The sequence below is a fragment of the Notamacropus eugenii genome, chromosome 6, assembly GCF_028372415.1.
Source record: "Notamacropus eugenii isolate mMacEug1 chromosome 6, mMacEug1.pri_v2, whole genome shotgun sequence".
Classification (NCBI taxonomy): Eukaryota; Metazoa; Chordata; class Mammalia; order Diprotodontia; family Macropodidae; genus Notamacropus; species Notamacropus eugenii.
The window spans coordinates 297,494,692-297,518,677 of record NC_092877.1 but is presented as its reverse complement, the minus strand read 5'-3'; the positions used below and the strand labels follow the sequence as shown (position 1 = coordinate 297,518,677).

Sequence of the window (23,986 nt, the reverse complement as noted above, 5' to 3'; positions counted from 1 at the left end):
AGGAGTTGCATTTGTTGCTTTAGTTTCAGCATTTCTTGTGGTATTTCCATGGCCACCTTCACAATTTCACAACCAAGCAGTCTGGTCACATTGTTCCAGGAACAATTTCATAGAAATAGGCAAGTTTCCATGATCATTTAAAACCATCACTGCGTTTGTTCACATAATTTTGTTAAAATAATTTTCTCTTTAATATCCTAATGTATTCATGGAAGATTATGTCCCAAGAGTTCATGCTTTATTTGTTGACTACACACTTATAAAACTTATCAGCAAATAGACCTGAATTATAGAGGTCTGCACTCCTAATTTTATGTATTTGAGAGGCAGCATGACATAGGTGATGGGAAACCAGCTTGGGAGTCCAGAAGACCTAGGATCAAGTCCAGCTTATGACAGTACTGGTCGTGGGATCCATAGCAAGTCTTTAAGATTCTAAATTGTAGAGTAGGTCCTACTCTCCATTGGTAAGAGGAGTTCCTTTTGGAGGCAGTTCCCTATATGATTGAAACTACAGATCCCATCCCAAAAGGTTAGGGAGGTGAAAAGAAGGTATGTTACTCAATTGAAGATATAAATGTAATTAAAGATATTCATCTTTCTTAGGGGCAGCTAAGTGGCACAGTGCATAGAGTGGTAGGCCTGGAATTAGGAAACATGCATTCAAATCTAGGCTTAGACTCTTATTATTGGTGTGATATTTGACAAGTCACTCATCCTCTATTTGCCTTAGTTTCCTTATCTGTAAAATGGGGAAAATAATTGTAAGCTTAGTGCCTGACATGTAATAAACACATAGAAATTATAACTGTTGTTATAATTAGGTAAAGAAGTGCTATCTTATATGCACAGAATTATTTAGTTATGTGTAAGGTGATACACCTCTCTCTTTTTAACAAATTTCTATCTTTAAAAAAATAACAAGTATTAGATTCCTTAGTTTATCTCCTTCCACAGCCTGCACTGTGAAAATGAGAAATACTTCTACTCACTGCAGTCCAACAAATCTCATTAATCCTCACTGAATCCAGTAACACATGTGAAAACACTTTACAATTACAAGCATCCATTGTTGCCACTAGAGGTAGTATTGTTATTTCCCACAGGGATTCCCAGAATATGAGACTTCCAGGAACCCCTGGCGACAGTGACTTAGCTACAGCCTTGCACCGCCTTCGTCTACGCCAGCAGAACTACTTAAGTGAGAAACAGTTCTTTGCCGAGGAATGGGAACGTAAGATGCATGTGTTGACTGATGAGAAAGAAGAGGCCAGTGGTTGCAGCACCCCTACAGGGAGTTTTGCCTCTCTCTGCACCAACCAGTCTGAGGTCACAGACCTCAGTACCAGTGCCAGCTGCATTCGAGCTTTTATGCCAGAGAAGCTGCAGATTGTCAAACCCCTAGAAGGTGAGCAGTCTGTGATGAAAGAAGAAACCTTCCCGAGCTCTGTTTCCTACTGTTTTCTTCTGTAGGAAATGATGCTGTGGTTTAGTCATTGCTATTAAAGAAACTCTCTCTGAAAAAGAACCCTTGAGTCAAGCCTCTATTTGAGATTTGTTCTGATGCTGTTTAAAGTATACATGTGGAGGGAAGCAAATATTCTGTTCTTATCCTTTGCTAATGTGCTCTTTATTTTCATTGATGGTTTTTGTTTTTACATCACCTTCATTTTTTTAATGTATTCTTTCTTCCTTCCCTAGCCAGAGAGCCATCCTTTGTAACAAAGAAGAAACAAAAGTGGGGAAGGGAAATTTTTGCAAATTGACTGACACATCAACCAAATCTAACATGTATAATATTATATCCCCTTAGTCCCCCATGTCTACAAAGAAAGCATGGAGGTGCATTTTCTCATTCTTCTACTGGGCCAAACTTGGCTGTCATAATCTGACAGCTCTGGGGTTTTGTTTCTTTTGGGGGGAAGTTCTCTGCATTTATATTATTGTGGTCACTGCATGTGGTGTATTTGATTCTGCTTGTTTCACTTCCCATGAATTCATATGTCTTGCCATACTTCTTTGAATTCTTAATTTCATCATTTCTTATGGCTCATTACTATTCTGTTATGTTCACATATTAGAGTTTGTTGAATTATTCCTCAAAATTGGCATCTACTTTGTTTTTGGTTCTTTGCCACTACAAAAATGATTCTGTGGATAGTTTACACAGAACCTTCCTTTCTTTTCATCTCCTTGGGTTTATGCCTCTACCAGTGTGAACTCTGACTCAAAGGGTACGTAATAATTCTAAGTTGCTTTTAAGAATAAAAAGACCATGGAGTATAAGAACAGGCATTAAAGTAAAATAAGACCAGGAAGCTAAGTTGGGACTAACTTGTGAAGAGATTTGAACATTAACGAAGTTTATATTTAATCCTGATGGTTGAGAAGAAGCCGCTAAAATTGAAGTATACCTATAAGAAAATCACTTTTTTGGCCCTGTGAAGCATATAGTAGAGCGTGGAGAGACTTAGGGCAGGGAGACCAGTTAGAAAGCTATTCCATTCATCTAGCAAGAGGTGAAGAGGTACTGAAATCAGGGTAGTGTCCATTTGGGTGGAAAGAAGGGAAGAGATGTGAGATGTGATGTGGAGGTAAAATAGCAAGATATGACACTTGATTGGGTGAGTCTGCTGGATGATAGTGAGTTAAACATGACATCAGGGTGGCAAATCTGGATCACTAGAAGGATGGTAGTGCCCTTGATAGTAAGAGGTGGGTTTGAAAGAAAGTTGTTTTGGGAAAGAAAGAGGGAACGTAATGAATTTTGTTTTGAGATGCCTACATCTAGGACATCCAGTTTGAAATATGTAATAGACAGTTGGTGGTGTGGAGATGGCACTCAAGAACGAGATTGGGGCTGACTCTGTTGATCTGTAAGTTACTTGTGTAGAGATGATAATTAAACCACTGAAGATACCAAGTAAGAGAGATAAAGAATATAGGGCCTAGGAGATTTGGGGTACACTCATAATTAGAAGATATGATTGTTACAGATCATAAAAGAGCAAAAGAGCCCTCAAAGAAGCAATCAGACCTGTAGAAAGGCACCCAAGAGAAAGCAATGTCACAAAAACCTAGGGAGTATCAGATGCCACAGAAGGATAAAGATTGAGAACAAGCCCTTCAGTTTGCCAGAGATTTTTGCCAATTTGATGGGTGAGGTGGAATCTCTGAATTATTTTTATTTAAATTTCTATTATCAGTGATTTAGAGAAGTCTTTCATATGGTTGTTTGTAATGTGTAATTCTTTGAGAACTGTTTGTTCATATGCTTTAACAACTTATCATTTGGAGAATGACCCTTGGTTTTACGTATTTGTGTTAGTTTCCCATGTCAGTCCACTCTTGAATATCAGTCCACTTTTTTTTCCCTGGTCAATGGCTTGTCTTAACCTAAGTTGCATTCAGTTTGTACATGCTAAAACTTTTCAGTTTCATTAGCCAAAGTTACTATTTTATCTTTTGTTATTGGCTCTGTCCTTTGTTTGATAAAATGCTTTCCCCTAGCCACAGCTGTCAAAAGGATCTGAATTGGTCCTCTTCTGATTTTTTTATTATGTGACCTTTATGATACATTGGTATCCTCTTTGAATTTATTGTGGTTGATTGTTTGAGTTATTGCTCTAAACCAAATTTTTGCCATGTTGCTTTCTGGTTCTCCCAGAAATTCTCATCAAGAAGGGGATTTGGGAGAGAAGATAATGAATTCAGTTTTGAACGTGTTGAGTTTACGATGTCCATAAAGTATCCAGTTCAAGATATCCAATAGGCAGTTGGAGATACAAAATGGGACATCAGGAGAGGAGTTAGGCCTGGATAAACAGATCTGAGAATCATGTGCTTGGAGATGATAGTTGAATTCATTGGAACTAATGAGATCATCAGCAAAATAATAGAAGGCCCAGGATGGAGCCATAGGAGATACCCATGGTTAGTGAATGTGACCTGGATGAAGATTCAGTAAAGATGACCTCTGCCTCTATCCTTGAAATGGTTCAAACTCCTCGTGGAAAATATACTTGTCATTCAAAATTAATTTCAAATTTTTGTAGTATAGACACTATCCTGAAATCTCTCTGCACCATTGATCTAAAAGGGATTCCTTCATCCAATGAAAAAAAAGTAAATAACCCCATTCCAACTCTGATTTTGTTTTGTCTAGATATGATCAGTACTAGTATATATCAGAATAGTAGTGCTTAGAATGGAATGAAATGAGATTCCAGAGTTCTCAGAATTACCTTCGCAGTTGGATATTGTGATAAGAATATGGAGGATGTTTGATCCTCATTACCTCTTATTCCTCAGACATCCAGGTTGGAGATGTACTGACTGGTTTGGGGCTTACAAGAACAGAGGCATAATAAAAGACCAGGAATTCTAGATCCATATTCCCCACCCCTAGTTGCCTACACTTTCCTTCAGTGAGTTGAGTCTCATACATCTAAGAGTATTTTTTTTTTTGGTCTACATCACCTTCATAGTTCAAAAGTGATTGTGGAGATAGACTGCTACACCATTATCATCCTCTCCTAGTTCTGTTTCACTTTTAAGAATTTCATGGCACTCAACATTCTTCTCATTTTGTTATTCCATATTTGTTTGATTTTACTACCAGCTTCTCTTCCAAAGTAAAAGATACTGATGCCTTTAAAAGCTTCTCTTTTCCCACCCAGGATCTCAGACTCTACATCATTGGCAGCAACTTGCACAACCAAACCTGGGAACCATTCTTGACCCACGGCCAGGTGTCATTACAAAAGGCTTTACATTATTGCCAGAAGATGCTGTTTATCACCTTTCTGATTTAGAAGAAGATGAAGATGGGGGCATAACATTTCAGGTTCAGCAGTCTTTTCAAGAGGAAGGGAAATCTTTGGTGTCTAAGCCAGTACCCAGTATCTTTCTACCACCTCTTACTTCGGCAAGTGTGCCACTTACAGGTAATGTAGAGCTTTGGGTTGAATATAATTATTCTTAGAAGGCCTAAGCCATCAGCCTTGACTTTCTGGGTGCTTACTTAATTTTCTGTGTCAAAATTCCACTGGATACTGATAGATCTGTTTAGGTATGAAATGAGGCAAGCCATAAAGTTGGTAATTTGGCCAGTAGAGCTGTTGTTTTTTACAGACTATTATGTTTCAATATGAGGTTTATGTTTACTGATCTGTAATATCCTGTAAAAGACAAAAAGAAATTCTTGATCCAGGAAGATTTAAAATACAGAGTGAATTTTCCCACAGCTAGAGGAATAAAACCTAATTTCTAAGACAACTGTTCACTTTGGCTACCCGATAAAATGAGAAGACTAAGCTTTGATTTCAAGGTAAAAATTGTTACGTGATATAGCAGTATATTGTTCAGTCAGTACTGTGACCCATACATAAAATTTCATGCATATTAAGTTTCTGTAGTCTTTTGGCATGTAAACATAAGAGACAAAAGCATTATGAAGAAAAATAAAAGTAACTTTGTACTCTTTGTGTAACTAAATGAATATATTTTGATTTCCTGTTTGGTGTCCTGATCTGCAGTTTTGCTCATGTTACAGCCTCAAATCCAGGAAAATGTCTATCCTCCACAAACTCCACGTTTACCTTCACCACCTGTAGGATATTACACCCCTCTGATGTCACTCAGGTTACCCCAAGGTAAGCGTATTCTCGATAATCTGTGATAAGTTTTCTGTTTTCATTAAGGGATTACATTCTTTGTCTTAGAGACACAAATTCAGAAGTAGTTGAAAAAGAAATCAGCACCAAGCGGCCAACGGTGTTTAACAGTGAGCTCTGTATCACTTTTTGATTCACCAGAAGCTATAGTGATCAAGAACATATCTATTCCACAAGCAGACCTCTGACAATGCCAGAGTCCATCAGGTCTTCCCAGCTGTTTGATAATTTTCTCACTACTTTCACAAAAGGTTTCAATCCACAGCATTTTTTTTCTAAGGAAGGAAAGTCTATTTTCCCTTTACTGTTGTCACCTTTTTACTTCTTTTTAATTTGTCTTATTTTTCAACATGTCTGACTTCTAACTCTTAACAGTTTCTATGAACAAATGCGATTGTCAAGAGGGAACATCACCTTCTCCTATCCGCTTTTTTTCATTGATTTATGCTTAATATTTGATGAATCCTAATTTATTCATTACCAACTTTTCCTTCTATTGTAAGCTTTGAAGAGGTAGAGGAGTAGAAGAAGATATGGGGCACATATATACCCAAGTATGTTATCAAAAGGGTGATATCAAAAACTTTTGTTTTGTTTTAAAGGTAGTGTAAACTGGCGAATTGCTGTAATGCAGAGAGAAGTTTTTAATTTTGGCTTTATCTTTAGTTTATTTGTAAAGTGTTCTAGTGTGCTTAAAGGGACTTCTAAATATTGAATATTAATGAAATTATGCTTATCTGTGAGGCTTAGAAACATTTATAATTTGTGTAAATTGCTCATAATGATCTTAGTTATTCAGCAGGTAAAGCTTTTGCTTTAGAATCTTCCATCTTAATGCCAAATTTTGACTAATTGTTCTGTCAGTTTATTTCTCAAAGATCCCCATATAAAACAGCTTCTTGATCAGAATTATTCAAAATCCAAAGTGTGCTTTGTAGTTAGGAAGGTGAAGCCTAACTTCAAACACAGTCCTGTTTTCTCCACAGCTGTCTGATGTATATATTCCTTTGCTAATTTTGATTTTTAATTTGAAATTACTTTATGGCATAACAATATGCTATTTTAAGTTCAACTTAGAATTTACCTTTTAAAATTGTAATAAACTGTCTAAGAAAAATCTTCTTCTTCCTTGATATCCTTTCCAAGCTTTACATTGGTCCAAGACAGAGCCTTCCCTAAGATTCTTATGCCTTTCTTTGATCAAGGACTCAGAAACAAAAGCTTTAAACAGCATAAGTGTTTGACAACACATACATACATATATACATAATATCTTTCTTCTAAAATTTTTCTAGCCAGCACATGTTTCAAAAAGAAAGAAGACTTGTAATGTCTGATAAGCTTATTGCTTTTCATTGCCTTCCTTTTGACTATGGTCCAGAGACCAAAGGTTGAGCTTAATTCCCTCCACTATCATGGGGATCAGGGTTCTAAGGTGGGGTTGAAAAATACATCCATAGAGGGTTATTTAAACTACCTTTCAGTGGAGTAGTATAAGGTTACGTATAAATTTGGGTTCTTTATTTCTGGGAGAAAATCACACTCTAACAAAGTTGTTAGTATAATGTCACTCAGCATTATTAACAACAGACACATTCCTTCTCTAGGAAGTGATGGAGGTGTTTGATTTTTTTTTTTAATGTTGTTTGAAAAGGGAGGATGCTATCCATATAAAAGGCATAAAAATAATCAAATCTAATTTTATTTATTATTGCATTTCGTTTATGGAAATATTCATTGAAAGTGGCAACATTTATTTTATCAATATATTTATAGAATAGAAATGTTCTCTAAAAATTGGCTATATAGAAAATTTCCACAAAGCAAATTATTTACGCCCTGGTTTTTCATCATAAAATTAGAAATATATTCCCATAGAAATAACTTCTAACCCTAATAGACTAAAAGTCCCACCTCAGAACAGCAAATATACAATGGATTTTTACAAATTAACCAAATCTCTAGAGTAGTGATAATGATAGTTAACAGTTACCTTATGTGCCAGGCACTGTGCTAAGAGCTTTAGAATTATTATCTCATTTAATCCTCACTGCAACCCTGGGAATTAGGTGTTATTATTATCCTCATTTTACAGATGACAAAAGTGATCAAAGAGATTAAATGACTTGCCCAAGGAACCACAGCTAGAAAGTGTCTGAGACTGAATTTGAGTTCAGGTTTGACTGAAGCCTGGCATTCTTTCCACTCTACCACCTAGCTGCCTCAATGTTAGAAGGTATTATCTAGGCCAAGGGCTCTTAACATTTTTTGTATCATAAATCCCCTTGACAGCCTGGTGAAGCCTATGGCCACCCTGCCTCTCTTCATGCAGCCTTAGGTCACATTTGGCTGACAGATCACTCTGCTGGCTCATATCCAGCTTGCAGTCCACTAAAACCCCAATATTTTTCAGATGCATGGCTGCCTCATCTTATGTTTGTGAAGCTGGTTTTTGGAAACTAAGGATAAGACTTTACATTTTTCTTTATTAAATTTCATCTCAGTTTCAACCTGATCTTCCAGACTGTTGATCTTTTTGGATCCTGATTCTGTCATCCAGTAGGTTAGCTATAAACTTGATAAGTACGCCATACCTTTATCCAAGTATTGATAAAAATGTTAAAAATACAGAATCTCTTAGAGACAATGCTTGGGGCACTATTTTAATCTATTTCACATTTCTCCCCAAAGCATAGCATGAGATTGCCCCCTTCCTCAAAAAAGAGAGTCATTCTTTTCTTTAACGCAACAGGAAGACCAGAAGTCACGGGAAGGCAGGACAGCTTTGAAAATTACATGTGGAATCAGTTTTATATTTAAAAAGGAAAGCAAACTGTACATAAACAAATTCATAATTTTATGGAAATCCTCTTTTTCTGTTCTGTTTATATGAAAGTGCTCATTTTATCTGGTGTTTAAGTCTAGATTTTTAAAAAGTTTTAAAAAATAAAATCTGATTTTATTCATTTATTTTTTAGCTTAATATTGAACTAAACTTAAAATTTTAACTGAAAGAATTAAGAAACCATACAGTATATATAATATTCTTACATTAACATATATAACATTTATGTACAGTACTAGACTTTTAAAGTATCATAACAGAATCTACCTATATGCCTTTGTAGCTAGTCTCATTAGTGTGATTATTTTTATAAGTACATATTTTTGCACCTAAAAGATATGTTTTGAGTGAGATGCATCTGTAAAAAGTCAAATGTTGACAGTAATTATAATGATTATGCTACCAATTATCTGTGTTTATTTTTAGCTCCAAGTTCCCATCATTATCCTGTGGAAGTACTGGTAGCAGTACACCTAGTACAGCAGTGAATTCCCCTGCCCGGTCCTACAGGCTCAGCATCGGGGAATCTATCAGCAGCCGACGAGACTTTACAACCACCTGCAGCAGCACCATGAGTCTGGCCAAACTTCTGCAAGAAAAAGGCATCTCTGCTAAAGTATACCATAGCCCTATTTCAGAGAACCCTCTCATCCTACCAACTAAAGTCCCAGCCGTTCCCTCCACCCCACCAAATTCTCCATCCCATTCACCTTGTCCTTCTCCTTTGCCTTTTGAACCCCGAGCATGTCTCTCTGAAAACTTTCTTGCCTCTCGACCAGCTGAAACATTCCTACAGGAGATGTATGGCTTGAGGCCTTCCAAGAACCCCCCAGATATTGGCCAGTCGAAGATGAACCTGGTGGACAGACTAAAGAGACTTGGAATAGCCAGGGTCATCAAGACCCCTGAGATGAAGGAAAACAGAAAAAGCCAAGGGACAGACGTTGGCCTGCGAAGACCAGATTCTGCTGCCTTTTTAAATGCAAGTAGCAATTTGTTGGGTGGACTCAGGAGGAACCAGAGTCTTCCAGTTATGATGGGTAGCTTTGGAGCCCCCGTTTGCACATCTTCCCCTAAAATGGCTATCTTGAAGGAAGACTGAATTTGCATGTGAAGGATAAACTTGTAATGATCAGAATAGCCTAATCTGAAAGAAAAGAAAGTTGCAGAAGGGTTGTGGATGTGAGAAACAAAAAGGAGAATAATGAAGATGAGTGTGCTTACAAGGTCTAGGGTTTGAGCACTTATAACTGAGAAATAAATAGGTAAAAGAAATGGATACAGGTATTAGAAAGAAGAGACAGAGAGCACTCCTGGAGCCTCAGGGTTTCTTGACTTGAACCAAAAAAAAAAAGGCAAAGCAAAAGCAAAATTCTTTAATAGTAGAGCATATCCGAAATACGTTGTGGACTTGTATTCTCATCCCTTTCTGACTGAGAATCACAAGCAGGGAGAAGTCAATTTATAGAGGCAGAGAAGGAGAGCAACTTCCATTGTCATTTGGAAATCCATTCTTTTTTTTCAAGGCTGGTGCTTAAACCAGGGATTAAAGTGACAAGACCAGGCTGTTACTTAGCAGCAATGCGAAATTTCATACATTTTTCCCATTTGCTATTTAGTTAATAAGCATGTCCATCACCTGATATTTTCACAGTTGAAACAAACAAAACAAAAAAAACCAACCTAGCAGTTTTACCTTTTTGTCAGATCAGAAGCCCGTGTTTCTTTCTGCCTCACATCTACCAAACAAATAGGAGAAATACACTGAGCACAAAAACTAAACAAATTCTTTTTATATTTTCAGCCACCTCTACAGTTTTTAAAAATTTTGTATTTTTGTACTATGCAAAAAACCAATGCTCTTAGAGATTTCTTTGTTATTTTCTTTTTCTACTTTAGCAAGCTTAGTGAACTGGAGCCAATGAAATCTATTATCAGAATTTCCTTTTGGAGGAGTGCAATGGTCAAGACATATGGACATAATTATGTGTGTCCCAGGTCTCCTTGGAGGCTGGGAAGAGTATACAGAAGTGCAATCCATGTGAATTGGGGGATGTATTTTTTTTTTTTAGTAAAAGTTTATTGCAACTTTGGAAAGGAATCTTTCCAGAGTGGGCTATGCATATTTTTTAAATATCTGTATTTGCACAAAGAAATTCTCAGGCACGTTGAATTGTTAGAAACTGAAGAAACACCCAGGTGCTTACTTTGGGGTTGTAGCTTGATTTGATTAAATCTAAGTGAAAAGTGTAACGCAGAGACCAAACAGGAAGTTGTTGTACTGTGCTGTGTGGTGGTATCTACCCCTTTCTCTAAAAATAAGCTTTTTAAAGGGTAGATCAAATGAAAGTTGCTGAGGCAGGTTGCCTTTGCTCTTCCAAATGTGTTCGCTTTATGTCTGTTGGCATCAGCAGACGCTTTGGCATTGGCTTTCAGATACCAAAATGAAATGCAAAGTTGTGACAAGAAGAAGCAGATCCGTTTCTTCCAGGCCCACTGAATGACTTCTGCACCTCCATACATTACAGTAGCATCATTTGAATAGGACAGTTTGAAAATCAATGGAACCACCTAAGAGACATGGTTGATTTTGTAAAAATGAACAGAAATGAGTTATTGCCCCTTCTTTTTGTTTCCAGATGGAAAAAGCACAAATCTCTGTGGTGCTGACTTGCATGGATCTTACCACTTTGCCTCTTTTATATGGGTTAATTTTGTTGATGACCCTGATTTACTGGAAAGAGGACTTATGTGGGTGAACTTTTTGCCTAGAATAATTATGCTGTCTGTGGGACCTGTAATTAGCCTAATTATCAACAACAGATCCTTCACCCCTTTGGCTGCCAGAGGCTGCTTTCCCAATTTTTGAGGAGTGGTGGACTCAGCCATGAGTGTAAAAATCTCAGATGATATAGGTTGGGAAAGGAAAAATCAGCTAAACTTGCACATTATCAGTTGTGAGTTTTTTATCCTTTTAGTGTTTTTCTGGTATATTTTGATACAACTTCAAATTTTCTAAATGATACTTTTTTTAAAAAGTGAGAACAACTTCCTCTTCCTTCCATTTTGTGCCTAAAGAGTGCAGTCACATGTTCAAAGAAGAATCTCAAATATGGGCATAAACTGATGTAAACATGTCCCCTAACTGTAAGGATGCTAAAAGAAAAATCCTAGTGGCTTATATTACAGCAAACAAACAACCCAACCCCCAAATCCCCCATTTTTCAAAAGGGCTTTTCAATTTGTTTTACTTAAAGTCACTATGTGGGCTTCTTGCTTTCTTTATAGTCAGATTTTTTTTTTCCTTTTCCCTCAAATGAACCAGATTTCTAGCGTGTCCTTTTGCTAGGATATTAATGGTTTCTGAGAGGTGTCAAGAAATGAAGCAGCAGCAGATTAGAGCAGCATGGGAACCAGAAAACTGCATTAAGTGTCAAATGTCAGGTTTCTGTAGTCTATTATATAAATATCTATAGATTAAACTAGATCTTGAAGTGTTCTATATTGAGGAAATTTTGATTTATATGTACCTTCCCCACCCTGCCCACTAGCCTTGTAATGATCTCTAGGTAGTCGTTAACAATTAGCTAAATTAACAACCAAGTAAGCAAAGGTTTGGTTGAAGACAGACTTGTCCAAAAGCCAGAGGGTCAAATACCAGTCCATGTCAGTCATCAGAAAGTGGGTCTGTGTAAGAAGTCACATGGAAAAAATTGCAAAAGCCTGTCAAATGTTATTCTGGTACCCACAGTCTTGAGAATCTGCACTATATCAGGATTTTGCGATGAGATGAGTTTTCAGTGGCAAGAAAGCCTCCTCGACTTGTCCGTCATGCTGCTGTTACCATTCAGATGTTTTTTGCTGTCTTCACCATTTCCATGTTGGACTTGAAGACCAGTGTCAAAAACCAAACTCTTCTTTCTTTCTAGCCTTCAAGGAGGTTTTCTGTGTGTATACCTCTTGAGTAGAGTAGTTCCTGTTAACAGGCTAACTACCTAAACTCAAAATAAAAAGTGGCCTCTCCTACCTTTAAAGCTTCTGAAGAAAAGTTAATGACAATATTGGAGCAGGGTAAGCACTTGGTTTAACTGCTGTGCATTCCAACACAAATCTGGCATTGACGAGCAGAATCTAAGAGGGGAAACACAGAAGAGGCTTACTGAGAGCTGACTCCCTGTAATCTGTGCTTGATACAATATGAAAGTATTATTAATTCTGACCAATGAACATATGCGTGCATTCTCCGGGTCCAGTCTTCAAGTCTGATCATCTCTCCTTGGATGTCAAATGTATACATTTACTTCCCGGGCCTACCACAGCAGAGAAATACATTTGTGTACACAGGCGTAATGCAGCCAAGAGTGTGGCAGACAGCAATTGTCTGATGTTTGGGAATGCGGGCTTCTGTCAGACAGCTTTGTGCACTTGACTTCATTTATGGCATGGAATAAAGATAATAAACAACTTCCTTTTTAAGTTCACTTGTTCTGCTCTGGTTTTGTCTTAAATCTTTGTCTCTTCTTTCTGTTTATAATTGGGTTGGGTACTAAATGTTCACCCTACCCCATTTCTGTTTGCTGCGCTCACCCCTCGCACCCCTACATGAGCTACCAAACTTGGGGGGCAGGGGGGAGAGAGGGGAAATGGTCAAGTGGAAAACCTTTGGATTCATAGGAGTTGTGGATGTTGGACAAATCATTGAGTGTCTGTGCCTCTATGAACCAGAAATCTGTAAACTGGGATTAACATTTCCTACCTAGTTGGTAAAAGATTTGTGAAAATAAAATGAAAACTCTTGGGAGGAGGGAAGATACTTAACTCATTCAGGGTATTTATAAATGTATTTCAGTGAAAATGCCTGTATTGAGGCGAAAATTTGTGTCTCAATGAAAAAGAGCATGTCACAATTTGGTCTCACTATCTTTAGTGGTCTTGCAGTTCATTGGGAGTTGGACAGGTTAGGAGAGAAAAGATCTTGTCAGCCTGTGCCCCTGTGTGTTCTTAGTGGTAATTACAAGACAAAAACTTGAGTTTCAGGCAACAAAGGAAAGGAATGGCAAAGGGAATATTAAATCTAGCTTGGTTAAGTCTTAGCAAAATAAAAATAAAATCCATTTTTAATTTTACACCTTGAAAATATAATACTGTAACATATTCAGCAGTCATTGAATATATAGGTTGTTTCCAGCTTTGTCTGTTACAAATGAAGCAACTGAAAATTTTCAAAACAGATTTGTGGCTGCTTTTTCCTTAAGGTCCTCCTCTCTTCATTTGTGTTTACCTCTTTGTGACCCCATTTGGGGTTTTCTTGGCAAGGATACTGGATTTCCTTCTCTAGATCATTTTACAGATAAAGAAACTGAGTCAAAGAGGAGGAAATGACTTATTTCCATAGCTAGCACATAGCTAGTAAGTATCTGAGGCTGGACCTGAACTCAAGGCTTTCTGACTCCAGGCCCAGCACTCTATCCACTGAGCGACCTAGCTGCCATCATCTTCTCTATTACACATGGACTGAAATTTTGAAGGACCAGACATTAAATGCTTCCCTATTACGCTTTCTGTTAAGTATGGGAAGAAGAGTGAGTGGTGATGTGATCGTGTTTATACATATGCTCACAGGGAATAGGACTGCTAATATTATGTTGTTTGAAAAGGTGTCAAGTTCTTTTGGGCTTTGTTATTATGGGGTTTTATTGGTTTGTTTTATGCATCTGTAAAGCTGCTCTATTGTCTCCTATTTGTGCCCTTGCTTACTAAATAAGCTAGGCTCCCATCTTGCATAATGAACCTTTAAGTGGGCCATTTGCACATATAACTGGATATAACCTGCCACCTACTGGACAGTGACTTGAATATGTGTATGTCCACTGAATTGTCTTTCAGAAACTTGTTTGTCTTGGTATATTCAGTTTACCAAAAGGAAACATTACAAGAAGTTATTGCTATGCATTGCACTTAATGAACATTTGAGGAATGAATGAATGAGGGACATGAGCCAAGATGGTGGAGTAGCAGGGATTGGCACAGTTGAGTTGCCTGTGATCACACAGTTAGTGTCAAGTAAGGAGGAATATGAAGCCAGGTCTTCTGACTCCCTGGTCAGTTCTGAAGGGAACACTACAACATTCAACAAAATTCTTTGATCCTTTGAAGTAAGGAGGAATATGAAGCTGGGTCTACTCACTCCCTTGGCAGTTCTGGAGTGGACACCACCACATTCAAGACAAAATTCTTTGATCCTTTGAAGTATTGAATAATGACACTAGAGGGCGCTATGATCAATGCCTGACCCCTTTCAGAGGCAGTGACCAGGATATGTGCCTCAAGAAAACACTCCCCCCAACTCCCAGTTGTCCTCAACACCGGAGAAAACTCTGAAAGTATGAGCCTGTGGTTCTCAGGGTCTCATCTTCTGGAGACTGGCACAGTCTTCAGCCTGTCACTTCCTTTAAAGCTACCCTATTATACCACCTTTACCTGGATTTAGTTTCCTGATCTCAAGAAAATATATTTAACTCATTCCTACTACAATGTACATTGTAGGTAACAACTTACCTTGGTGAAGTATCACCCATTCCAGGAGAATTTGTACTCTAACCGTAGTCTAGGTCTTGAGCTAAAAGAATCTTTCCTGTGGGAGAATTAGAAGCATCAGAAGATAATTGGAAGTTGGCAAAGGTAGAGAAAAGCAACATGATTTATTAGAAATTACATTGTACTGGAAATCAAGGGACTTCAGCTTGACCACTCATTAACTGGTAGCCACTTTCTTTCTCTGAGATTATTTTCTTATCTGTAAAATGAGGTTAAATCCCCATGCTTCCTTCCTTCTATCTTTTAAGTTCCTGAAATGTTCTAGCACCTTCCCCTGAAAATCTACCCCTAGAATGTTTATTACCCAGGGCTTACTTCAGCCCAACAGTTTTTGTGCTATTTCTTTCTCATTACTGTGTGGCAGAGCTGATGATTTAAAAACGAACAAAACACCAGCCCAAGTATGTAAGCACAGAATTGTGACCAGTGAACAATGACTGGCTGTCCTAGCTTGGGGTAGCCCACCCTTGCTCTGAAAACCTCTTTATGAAAAAAAGAGTTGTCCAGGCAATGGAGAGTGTTGGGGGAGGAGAGAAAGTTTCTATAGTAACGATAGGAACCAATGAGGAGACTGTTTACAGAGAAGAGCTATTTCCAAGGTTCTTTAACTCCTTTCAGGGGCTAGAGGTCGAAGTGGAAACCTGATAGGAAGCCACCACCTGGTCTTTGACTTCCTTTTAAATCCTAAGAGACTAAAGTGTTGACTTGGTCTCTTGGGAAAGTGTCTAGTGTAAGGGCCAAGCCCTGATCTACCCAAAGTTTTTCACTGCTGGTGAGGGGAGAGGTTCTTTTTGTTTTTCTAAAGCACTTCTCTCCACCCTCACTCCCCAGTTCCCTCTAAGCTTCATAGTCTTCCAGAGGGTTCCATTTTTGACAGTTAAGATAGCTAGAATGGTTCCTCAGCTCTTGATTTTAGGGATCCCTAGGGTTTGAACCCTTTTGGTTTTTATATGGGGAATGATTTCTGCCAAGAATTAGGCTTGTTTTGCACAACTGAGCTTTGAAAGGGTCTGGTGGAAAATACCCAGTTTTGTTCACCCAATAGTGGGCTACCCCAGAAAGTCAACTTATATGGATCATTTTATGGGGCCCTGAGGGTGAAAGGATGTGGGAGTGGGATTTAGGGTAGGGTAGCAACAGAATCGATATGTTAATAACTTAACTAGTAACCTATTCTCCATTGCTTTAGAAGAATTCACTGGAACTATTTCTTCATCTACCAGCATATTTTGGTGCAGCATCTCAGTGACGGTAAACACAGCAAGAAAGTTTTTTGAAAAAAGCCAGGTAAGAGGCTGGAGAGGGTATCATTAAAGCATTAGCTTTCTATTCTTAACACCAGTTTGGCTAAGTGTGCTTTCCCCTTCCACCAAAGAAGAGAGGGCACCAAGACCCAAGACATAAACATAACTCATATTTTATATAGCACTTAAATGTTTGTAAAGTGTTTTCCTTACCATAAGCCTGTAAAGAGGCCGTGGAAAGAGCACCAGAGACTGGAGAGAGATGACCTGGGCTCAAATCCTGTCTTTGATACTACCTATGTGACTTTGGGCAAGTCACTTAAATTCCCTGGGTCTCAGTTTCATCAACCGGAAATAATGAGGCAGTTGGACTAACTGGCCTCAAGGGTCCCTTCTGGCTTCAGATCTGTGATTCCAGGTCAATAAAACAAGTACAATTTAAAGAGATGGAAACTGAGAACCAGAGGTCCACAGCTGGACAATAAGTGAGCATCAGAGTTAGGATGGGGAAACAGATATTCTGACTGCAGGTCCAGTTCTCATTCCACCATGTTGCTGAGTTCATTGTCAGCGCTAAAACTGATTGTGACCTTAGGCAAAAAAAGAATTAACTTGTCTGGATTGAATTCTCTGCCTTTAAAATATGAATGATGTACATTATCTTTCAGTACCCTGTGAGGATGGTGTATACATAAAAGAACTGGGAGATTAGCTCTGAGCTTTTTGGAGGAAAAACAATATTGGAAAATACTTTTGTGGGTCAGTTTTCTGCTATGATGAACATCAAACTGGTGACAGTTACTTCAGTTCTGAGGGTTAGGCAAAGGTGTGGGTCGCTTCCAAACCTGGCAGGGAATGATGCGCTTAGTTGGGCTGAAGGGAGGAGATGCTTTGAAGGTCTTCTTGCCTGCTGCTCCAGAGCTGTTGTAATATATACCTATGCTGTTATCATCCTAGAGTTCACATCCCCCCGTTATTTCCTCAGAGCATAAAGCAGTTATTGCGGTTGCCCATTTTGGACTGTTCTCCTTCAGTGTTACCTTCCATCAGCAGTATCTCCCTTGCAGATGCTTCCTTGGCCCTCTTCTTTCTCTGCTCTTGTTTACCCCAAAGCCAAGTTCTCCTAAACCTTGCAGATAACATCCAGTTCTTCTGATGAACTTACTGTCTTCGAGTGTAAACCAGAGAGTGAACTTTCCTCAGGGTTCTCTCCCCAGTTCATAACCCATGTCATAGCCTTCCAAGAATGATGTCATCATTACTTGAGTTTCCTATTATATGAATGTATCAGTTAGATGTTTGTAAAGTAATTAAAATAATATGAAAGCATAAACCAGCACAAAGTTGGTCTTAGAAATTCTATAAATATTTCTCCAAAAATGTTATATTATAAATCATTTTGTATTATAATGATATATCACAACAAATATATATTATAGTAAATATTACGAGAATATTATTACTATGAGATATTATAAGAAGTGGCTCTTGGCCCTTGAAAGGCTGCTGATCCCTATTCCAATGCATGGCCTCTCCATTTTCTCTCTTAGGACTCCACAATAGTGAACTTTCTACTCTAGTTACCACAGTCTCCATATTTCTTTGACCATGAGATTCTCATTCCTACTCTATACCTTTGTTACTACTGCCTGGAATGTTCTCTCTCATGTCTGTTGAAATATGAAGGTCTAGGTATAATCCCAGCTCTTCCTGATGTCCTTTAGAGTACTTGCTGATTTTTACTACTGATTTGGACACTCAGTTACATATGCTGTCTAATGGATTCACATATTAATTTTTTAGTTTTCTAATGAGATAGAATACTGGTTTTCATTGTATCTTTGAATCCTCAGTAGTACAGTGCCTTCCTTACACATGGGTAGACTTTGTTGACTTGGCTTGGATTTTCTCTCCCCAGAGAGATATAGCACTTTCTGGGGAACAAGGGACCTTGTTACCTACCTCTCTCACCCTCACCCCATGACTACTGCCATACTTCCTTCTTCCCACTTCTGCCCTTCTAATTTCATTCACACACTGTCTTATCCCTCCCCCAGATGACTATGCATAGTGCTTACTGTATATAGTAGGGCCTCAGTAGATACTTGTTAAATGATTAAAGTGTATGCATTAACTGTGAGAAGATTCTCATCATTCTTGGGAATGAACATTTGGGTTTTCATGATGATTCAGAATTTACTAGGTCACTGGGAGAAAAAATGTAACCCATAAATGTGATCCTTTTCAACTAATTTTTATTAAATGCATTAAGCCTCACTTTGGAAACCATTCTTTACACTTAGCAATTTGTGTTAAACATCCTTACAGTATCACAGTTTTGCTACACTATTCATTTTCAGGAATTCCACAAGGGAGCTAGAGAGCCAAAATCCATAGATACCAATCTCCACTGTAGTAGGTAAGGTCAGAGAGACTTGTAAACTACTTCTTGGGATCATAGTAACAAACAATTTATGTAGGGTGTTAAGGTTTCCAAAGCACTTTACGCACATCTCATTTGCTGTTCATAACTCTGAGGTAGATATTCTTATTGTCCCCATCATTCTGGTGAAAAAACCAAGGTCAAGGGAGATTGCTCATGGTCATAAGGACAGTAAGCATCTGAAGTGGCTTTCAAACCCAGGTCTCCCTAACTTTTAAGTCCTTGGTTCTGTCTACTCTTCTATAATGTCAGAGCTGAAAGGATCTTTAGGAGTCATCTGGTCCAATCCTCTCATTTACAGAAGAGGAAACTGAGGCCAAAGGGGTAAAGGGATTTTCTTTACATCACACTAGTTAAGTAGCAGAACCAGAAACTAGCTCAAGTTTATTGGACATGTAAATAAAGAGCTTGGAACAGAACCTAGAAAGCAATCATTTTGAGTCCCTGGAGGTGGGAGAAAGTTCTGGGGGTAAGATGGAGGGATGGTGCATCCCAAGGGGTTCAGGTAACAACATCAGGTAATTTCTCTGTGACCAAGGCAAGTAAATTAGAGGAGGGTATCAGATGGCAGGATATTCATCCCTGCTTGGATATTATAGGAGCAAATGATCTCAGAGATGTCTCTTCTCCTGCAGGCTCAGCCTTGGGCTCTGCCCAAATCCTCCCCAGCTCTGAGTTTAGCTAAGTGTTGCCCAGCTGTCTTCAGCTCTTCTCCCACACAAACCTCTCTTCTACTTCACCATTGCATCACAACCTTGGAGCCAACTTCTCTGCCATGTCTGACTCTTCTTTGATATACTGCAGCTGCTGGGACCCTCGGAACTTGGGACCAAGGAAGCTTGTTAAGACTTCCCTAATCTCTCTCTCTGCAAGAAAACCCAAGTAAGGAGTGGGAAGGGCAGGAGGCTCCTTTCAAGGATGGTGATTGTTTGTTGGCAGTATGCTGTCCTGGACAAGTATTTGTTAAATAGTAAACATGTCAGTGAAAACTCAAGAGGGCAAAGACATTCCAGCTTGCGAAATAACCTCTTGCAAAGCAAACAGGAGTTGTTCCCTGCATTCCCAGGAACCTTGAGCATACTTTGGTCTTGTCAGACTTACTCCCATGCAGAATACTCATTAGTAGCATCTTAAAATATTAAAGTATGTGACCCTGCCCAGATCAACTTGGCTGTGCCCTAAGGCGAAGGAACTTGCTAAGACTATAAATTGGAGAGAGTGTGCTAATCTGAACCGGTAAAAGGTTTATTTATCTGGGAGTTCCCTATGCCAGTGAAATCACTGATCCAGTCCCTAGCCTTAAGTATGGAAGCTATGTTGTTATTGAGTCAATAAGTCAAGTTTGACTCTTTGTGGCCCCATGGACCAATTGTTCATGGGGTTTCCTTTGCAAAGATACTGGAATGGTTTGCCATTTCCTTCAATGATCCAGCGGATCATTTTGGCAGGCAGAGGTTAAGTGACTTGTCCAGGGTCACCAGCTAGGAGTGTGTGAGACTGACTTTGAATGCAGGGCTTTCTGACTCCAGGACCAGGTCTCTGTCAACTGAACCAGCAAGTGATATAAAAATGAGTAAATGAGAGGCAGAAGAGGTTAAGGAGGAGGAGAAAGAGGAAGGGGAAGCAATAGGAGAGGGAGAGGGAGAAGAAGAGGAGAAAGGGAAAGAGAAGGGGAAGCAGAAGGAGGGGGAATAGGAAGAGAAGAGGGAAGGAAAGAGGAGGAAGGGGGAGAGGGGAAAGAGAAGAGCTCTAAAGAAGGACCTCACTCTTGTAGGATTTGGAGGCTAAAGGGATCTTGGTGACCAACCCCTTCATTTTACAGAGGAGGAAATAGATTTTTACACCACCAAGATTACATAGGTTCCAAATGGAAATGGGTTTCATACTCACATTTTGTGACTTCAAATCTATTGGGCTTTCTAGTACACTTTATAGTAACACTACTTAACTTATTCAGTTAAGGGAAGATTTCCTTACAGGGAAAATTCTGCTTCTTTGAGAATGATAGACTTCATTTTGAAGAGCAGAATGAGCAGAATTCCCCCTAAAATACCTTCCAGTCTCCCCTGCCTATAATTAGGTGGGTGTTGGTGGTGTCTCCAGCCCCAGAATTCCCTGAAATGGTGTGATGACCTTGACATTTAGTGCTGAACTGTGTCCATGTGTTTAAACCAATTTTTCTCTTTTTAAAAATGTGTTTTGAACAACCAGATTAAGCCCTATATCATCTGCCTTGAAGGAGCGAAATTACTTCTTACCACCACAAATTAAACCCCTCAGTGGCCCAAGGTAAATATTCCCACCTGCTTGGAATGGTACCGATTGCTACTGATAAAAAGAGTAGTTACTACCCATGGGCTTCTTCCCTCCTGCCTGATTCTTACTTGTTGTTGTTGTTCAGTCCTTTCAGTCATTTACAACTCTTTGTGATCCCATTTGGGCTTTTCTTGGCAAGGATACTGGAGTGGTTTTCCATTTCCTTCTCCAGCTGATTTTCAGATGAGGAAACTGAGGCAAACAGGGTTAAGTGACTTGCCCAGGGTCACACAACAGTGTCTGAGGCCAGATTTGGACTCAGGAAAATGAGTCTTCCTGACCACAGCCCTCTATCCACTGTGCCACCTCACTGACTCCCTTGTTAGTCACTATTTTTTGCATTGTGTTGTATCATCTCTGAAGGATGTGTTCAGTTTTTCTGCCTTGTCCAAAGAGTGTTGATGAGAAATCTGTATATTCTTTAATTATTTTTATTGAGAAGAGACCACAAGTACTCAAATCTAATTTTTCTAACAGTGTATGTTTATTTTCTTTTTTGTTCACCTTTCTGTTAGATCTATCCAGTTCTAAAATAAGAACAGTAAAGTCTCCTGTAGTTATTCTGTTACTTCTTTTGGCAAAGCTTTTCTTCATTAATTTAGTTTTATACTAATTTATAAAGTTTAATAATACTATTGTTTAGTTAAATATTTTGTCTTTAAATATAATGTAACTTGTATGTTTAGCTCTTTTAACATTGTGGACTTTTAAAATTGCCTTATTTGATAGCATGATTTTAACTCTTTCTTTATTGATGATGTATAGTAAATTCTGCTCCTATTTGTCATTTTCATGTTTTTAAATGTATTTTTGTAGGTAGCAAATTGTTGGGGGGGTTCTTATCTAATTGGTTATTCTCTTTAATTTTATGGAGAACTTTAATCCATTCTTCACATGTGAAGTTATAATAGCATTTTCCTCCTTTTTGCATTGATTTTCCCTTTTCTCTTTCAAGTCAACACCTTTGATGAGGTTTTGAGGGATTCAGGGATTCCTCAAGGACTGAGGTGCAGGACAAGGTCTTCTGAAAAGAATTCATGGACTCAAGCATTCTTTAAATCAAGTTGGCAAAGATTTATTTTCACACTTTTCAATGGGCAAAAGTTCCTAAGGAACCTGCAGCCTTAGAGGGATACACTTAAAGTTTATATTGGAAAAACTATAATAAAGCATGTGCCAAGTAAGTTAACTAGGTGATTCAGGGTAGGATTAGGTGGAATGGTTAAGGAGTGTTTAGTTCTTAAAAGAAGATGCACTTTTTCTATCTACTACACAGGTGTTTTACCCAGAGTTCACCAGGAAATGCTTAGGAATAGGAGAGATGAGGATGGGGATGGGTACAAGGAGTTGAGGTTTTTAGGTCTTCTTTGTTACTAAGTTAACTAGTAGTCATGGCCGACTGAGCATTGCCCAGTCTGCCACCAATAAATATCTTGTTTGCTAAGATAGATGTAGGGAGTATACATATATCTAAAGTCTAGGATGCACATAATGAGGAGTCCATGATGTATATAATGAGGTAGGGAGTTGGTATAGATAGTCCAGAAGGTACTGAATATCTTTACAAGTCAGTAGAAAGCCAGTTCAAGCTAATAATCCCTACATGCAGTTTGTTACTGTACCAGGAAGAGGGAGAGAAGTGTTTTTCTGGGGCCCACTCATCAGTAATTGCTGGGTATAGTATCCTTGGGCTGGGGAGAAACTGCCAGGGATAGTGTTTTGAGGCTAGGGAGAAATGTGATCTTGGAATTGGGGTCCAAGCACAGACACCCAAGTACCCAGTCATTTTGACACTAGGATTAATTCTGCTCACACTAATTTGATCCAAATCTTTGCACACAGGCTGTCCATCCCACTTGCTTTCCCATCCACCATCTTCCTGCTTCCTGTTTACCTTCCCTATACCAAGTTCCTTGGACTTACTTAGCTTGTTAGTCTCCCTTTCTATTTCCTTATATGTCCTTATCCACTATCTCTTTTTCAACTTTCTCTATCCTCACTTCCCTGTAAGCTGTCCTTTACCCTCTTCTAGTCTTATCATTTGAATAGCATTTATTTGTGGCATCCTTTTCCAGGACATCACATGATTAATGACCACCTTTGGTGTCTAAACATTCACTTAATTCTGAATCCACATACCTGTACTGCCATGTAATCCATATTCATCTTGTCCACAAGAATAGCATGAAAGAGTTCATCAAATACTTTGCTAAAATCTAGGTAGATTATATATATATAATTCACCTGAACTACCAGTAAGAACAATAAAAACAATAACAAGATTAGTTCAACATAACCTGTTCTTGACAAAGCCATGCTGGTTCCTCATGACCACCCCTCCATTTTTAGTTATATGTTCTACACTCTATTTTCTTCCCTGTTTTGGAAGCTCAAGACCACATTGTCTTCAGCGACATAGCATCCCAATCATTCTCCATGATTTTTCAAAGATCAATGACAGCGCCTTTACAAATATACCCCTGGATCCTCAATAACTAAAGATGTTCTTCAGGGCTTGGTGGTGACTTGAACTCAATGAGGACAGTTAAATGTTCTCTTTCTGTCTTTCCACTTATCTTGGACATCAGCTAGCTCTACACAAGCCACTTGTGCTGTCCTCTTCAGTTTGTGAGGGTGAGTGCCATAGTGGATAGAGAAACATCCTCGAAGTCAGGAGCACCCACCTACTGGTTCTTTGACCCTGGTCAAGTCATAGATAGGAGAAACCTCTTTCATCCTCATACAGGATCTTCCATCCAAATTTCCAGGGATAAGAAGCTGCCTCCAATTTCTTTAGTGCAAACAAAGGTCCCTGATGCTTGTTCTATTAGGCTGTTTTTAGAGAGGAGGAGGAGGAGGAGGAGTA

General features: G+C 38.7%; 2 protein-coding genes across 11 annotated transcripts in view; both read left to right on the top strand.

Moving 5' to 3' along the window:
• Positions 1-13,001, top strand: part of TRAK2 (trafficking kinesin protein 2) — an 80,993-nt gene extending 67,992 nt beyond the window's left edge. For all 3 annotated transcript variants that reach the window (XM_072617262.1, XM_072617261.1, XM_072617263.1), the window contains 4 exons: positions 1,107-1,408; positions 4,680-4,946; positions 5,555-5,654; positions 8,947-13,001. In XM_072617262.1, coding sequence (XP_072473363.1) covers positions 1,107-1,408; positions 4,680-4,946; positions 5,555-5,654; positions 8,947-9,622 — 1,345 coding nt within the window. In that variant the 3' untranslated portion in view covers positions 9,623-13,001. The remainder of the gene's footprint in view (positions 1-1,106; positions 1,409-4,679; positions 4,947-5,554; positions 5,655-8,946) is intronic.
• Positions 13,002-13,416: 415 nt separating this feature from the next.
• FLACC1 (flagellum associated containing coiled-coil domains 1) overlaps positions 13,417-23,986 on the top strand; it is a 41,187-nt gene continuing 30,617 nt past the window's right edge. Inside the window, exons 1-5 of one of the 8 annotated variants that reach the window (XM_072617278.1) lie at positions 15,726-15,889; positions 16,307-16,404; positions 18,722-18,780; positions 19,440-19,686; positions 21,016-21,093. In XM_072617278.1, the coding sequence (XP_072473379.1) occupies positions 19,580-19,686; positions 21,016-21,093 (185 nt within the window). In that variant the 5' untranslated portion in view covers positions 15,726-15,889; positions 16,307-16,404; positions 18,722-18,780; positions 19,440-19,579. Of the gene's footprint in view, positions 15,890-16,306; positions 16,405-18,721; positions 18,781-19,439; positions 19,687-21,015; positions 21,094-23,986 lie in introns of all 8 variants that reach the window. The other 7 variants (XM_072617279.1, XM_072617276.1, XM_072617280.1 and 4 more) reach the window with 7 other exon arrangements.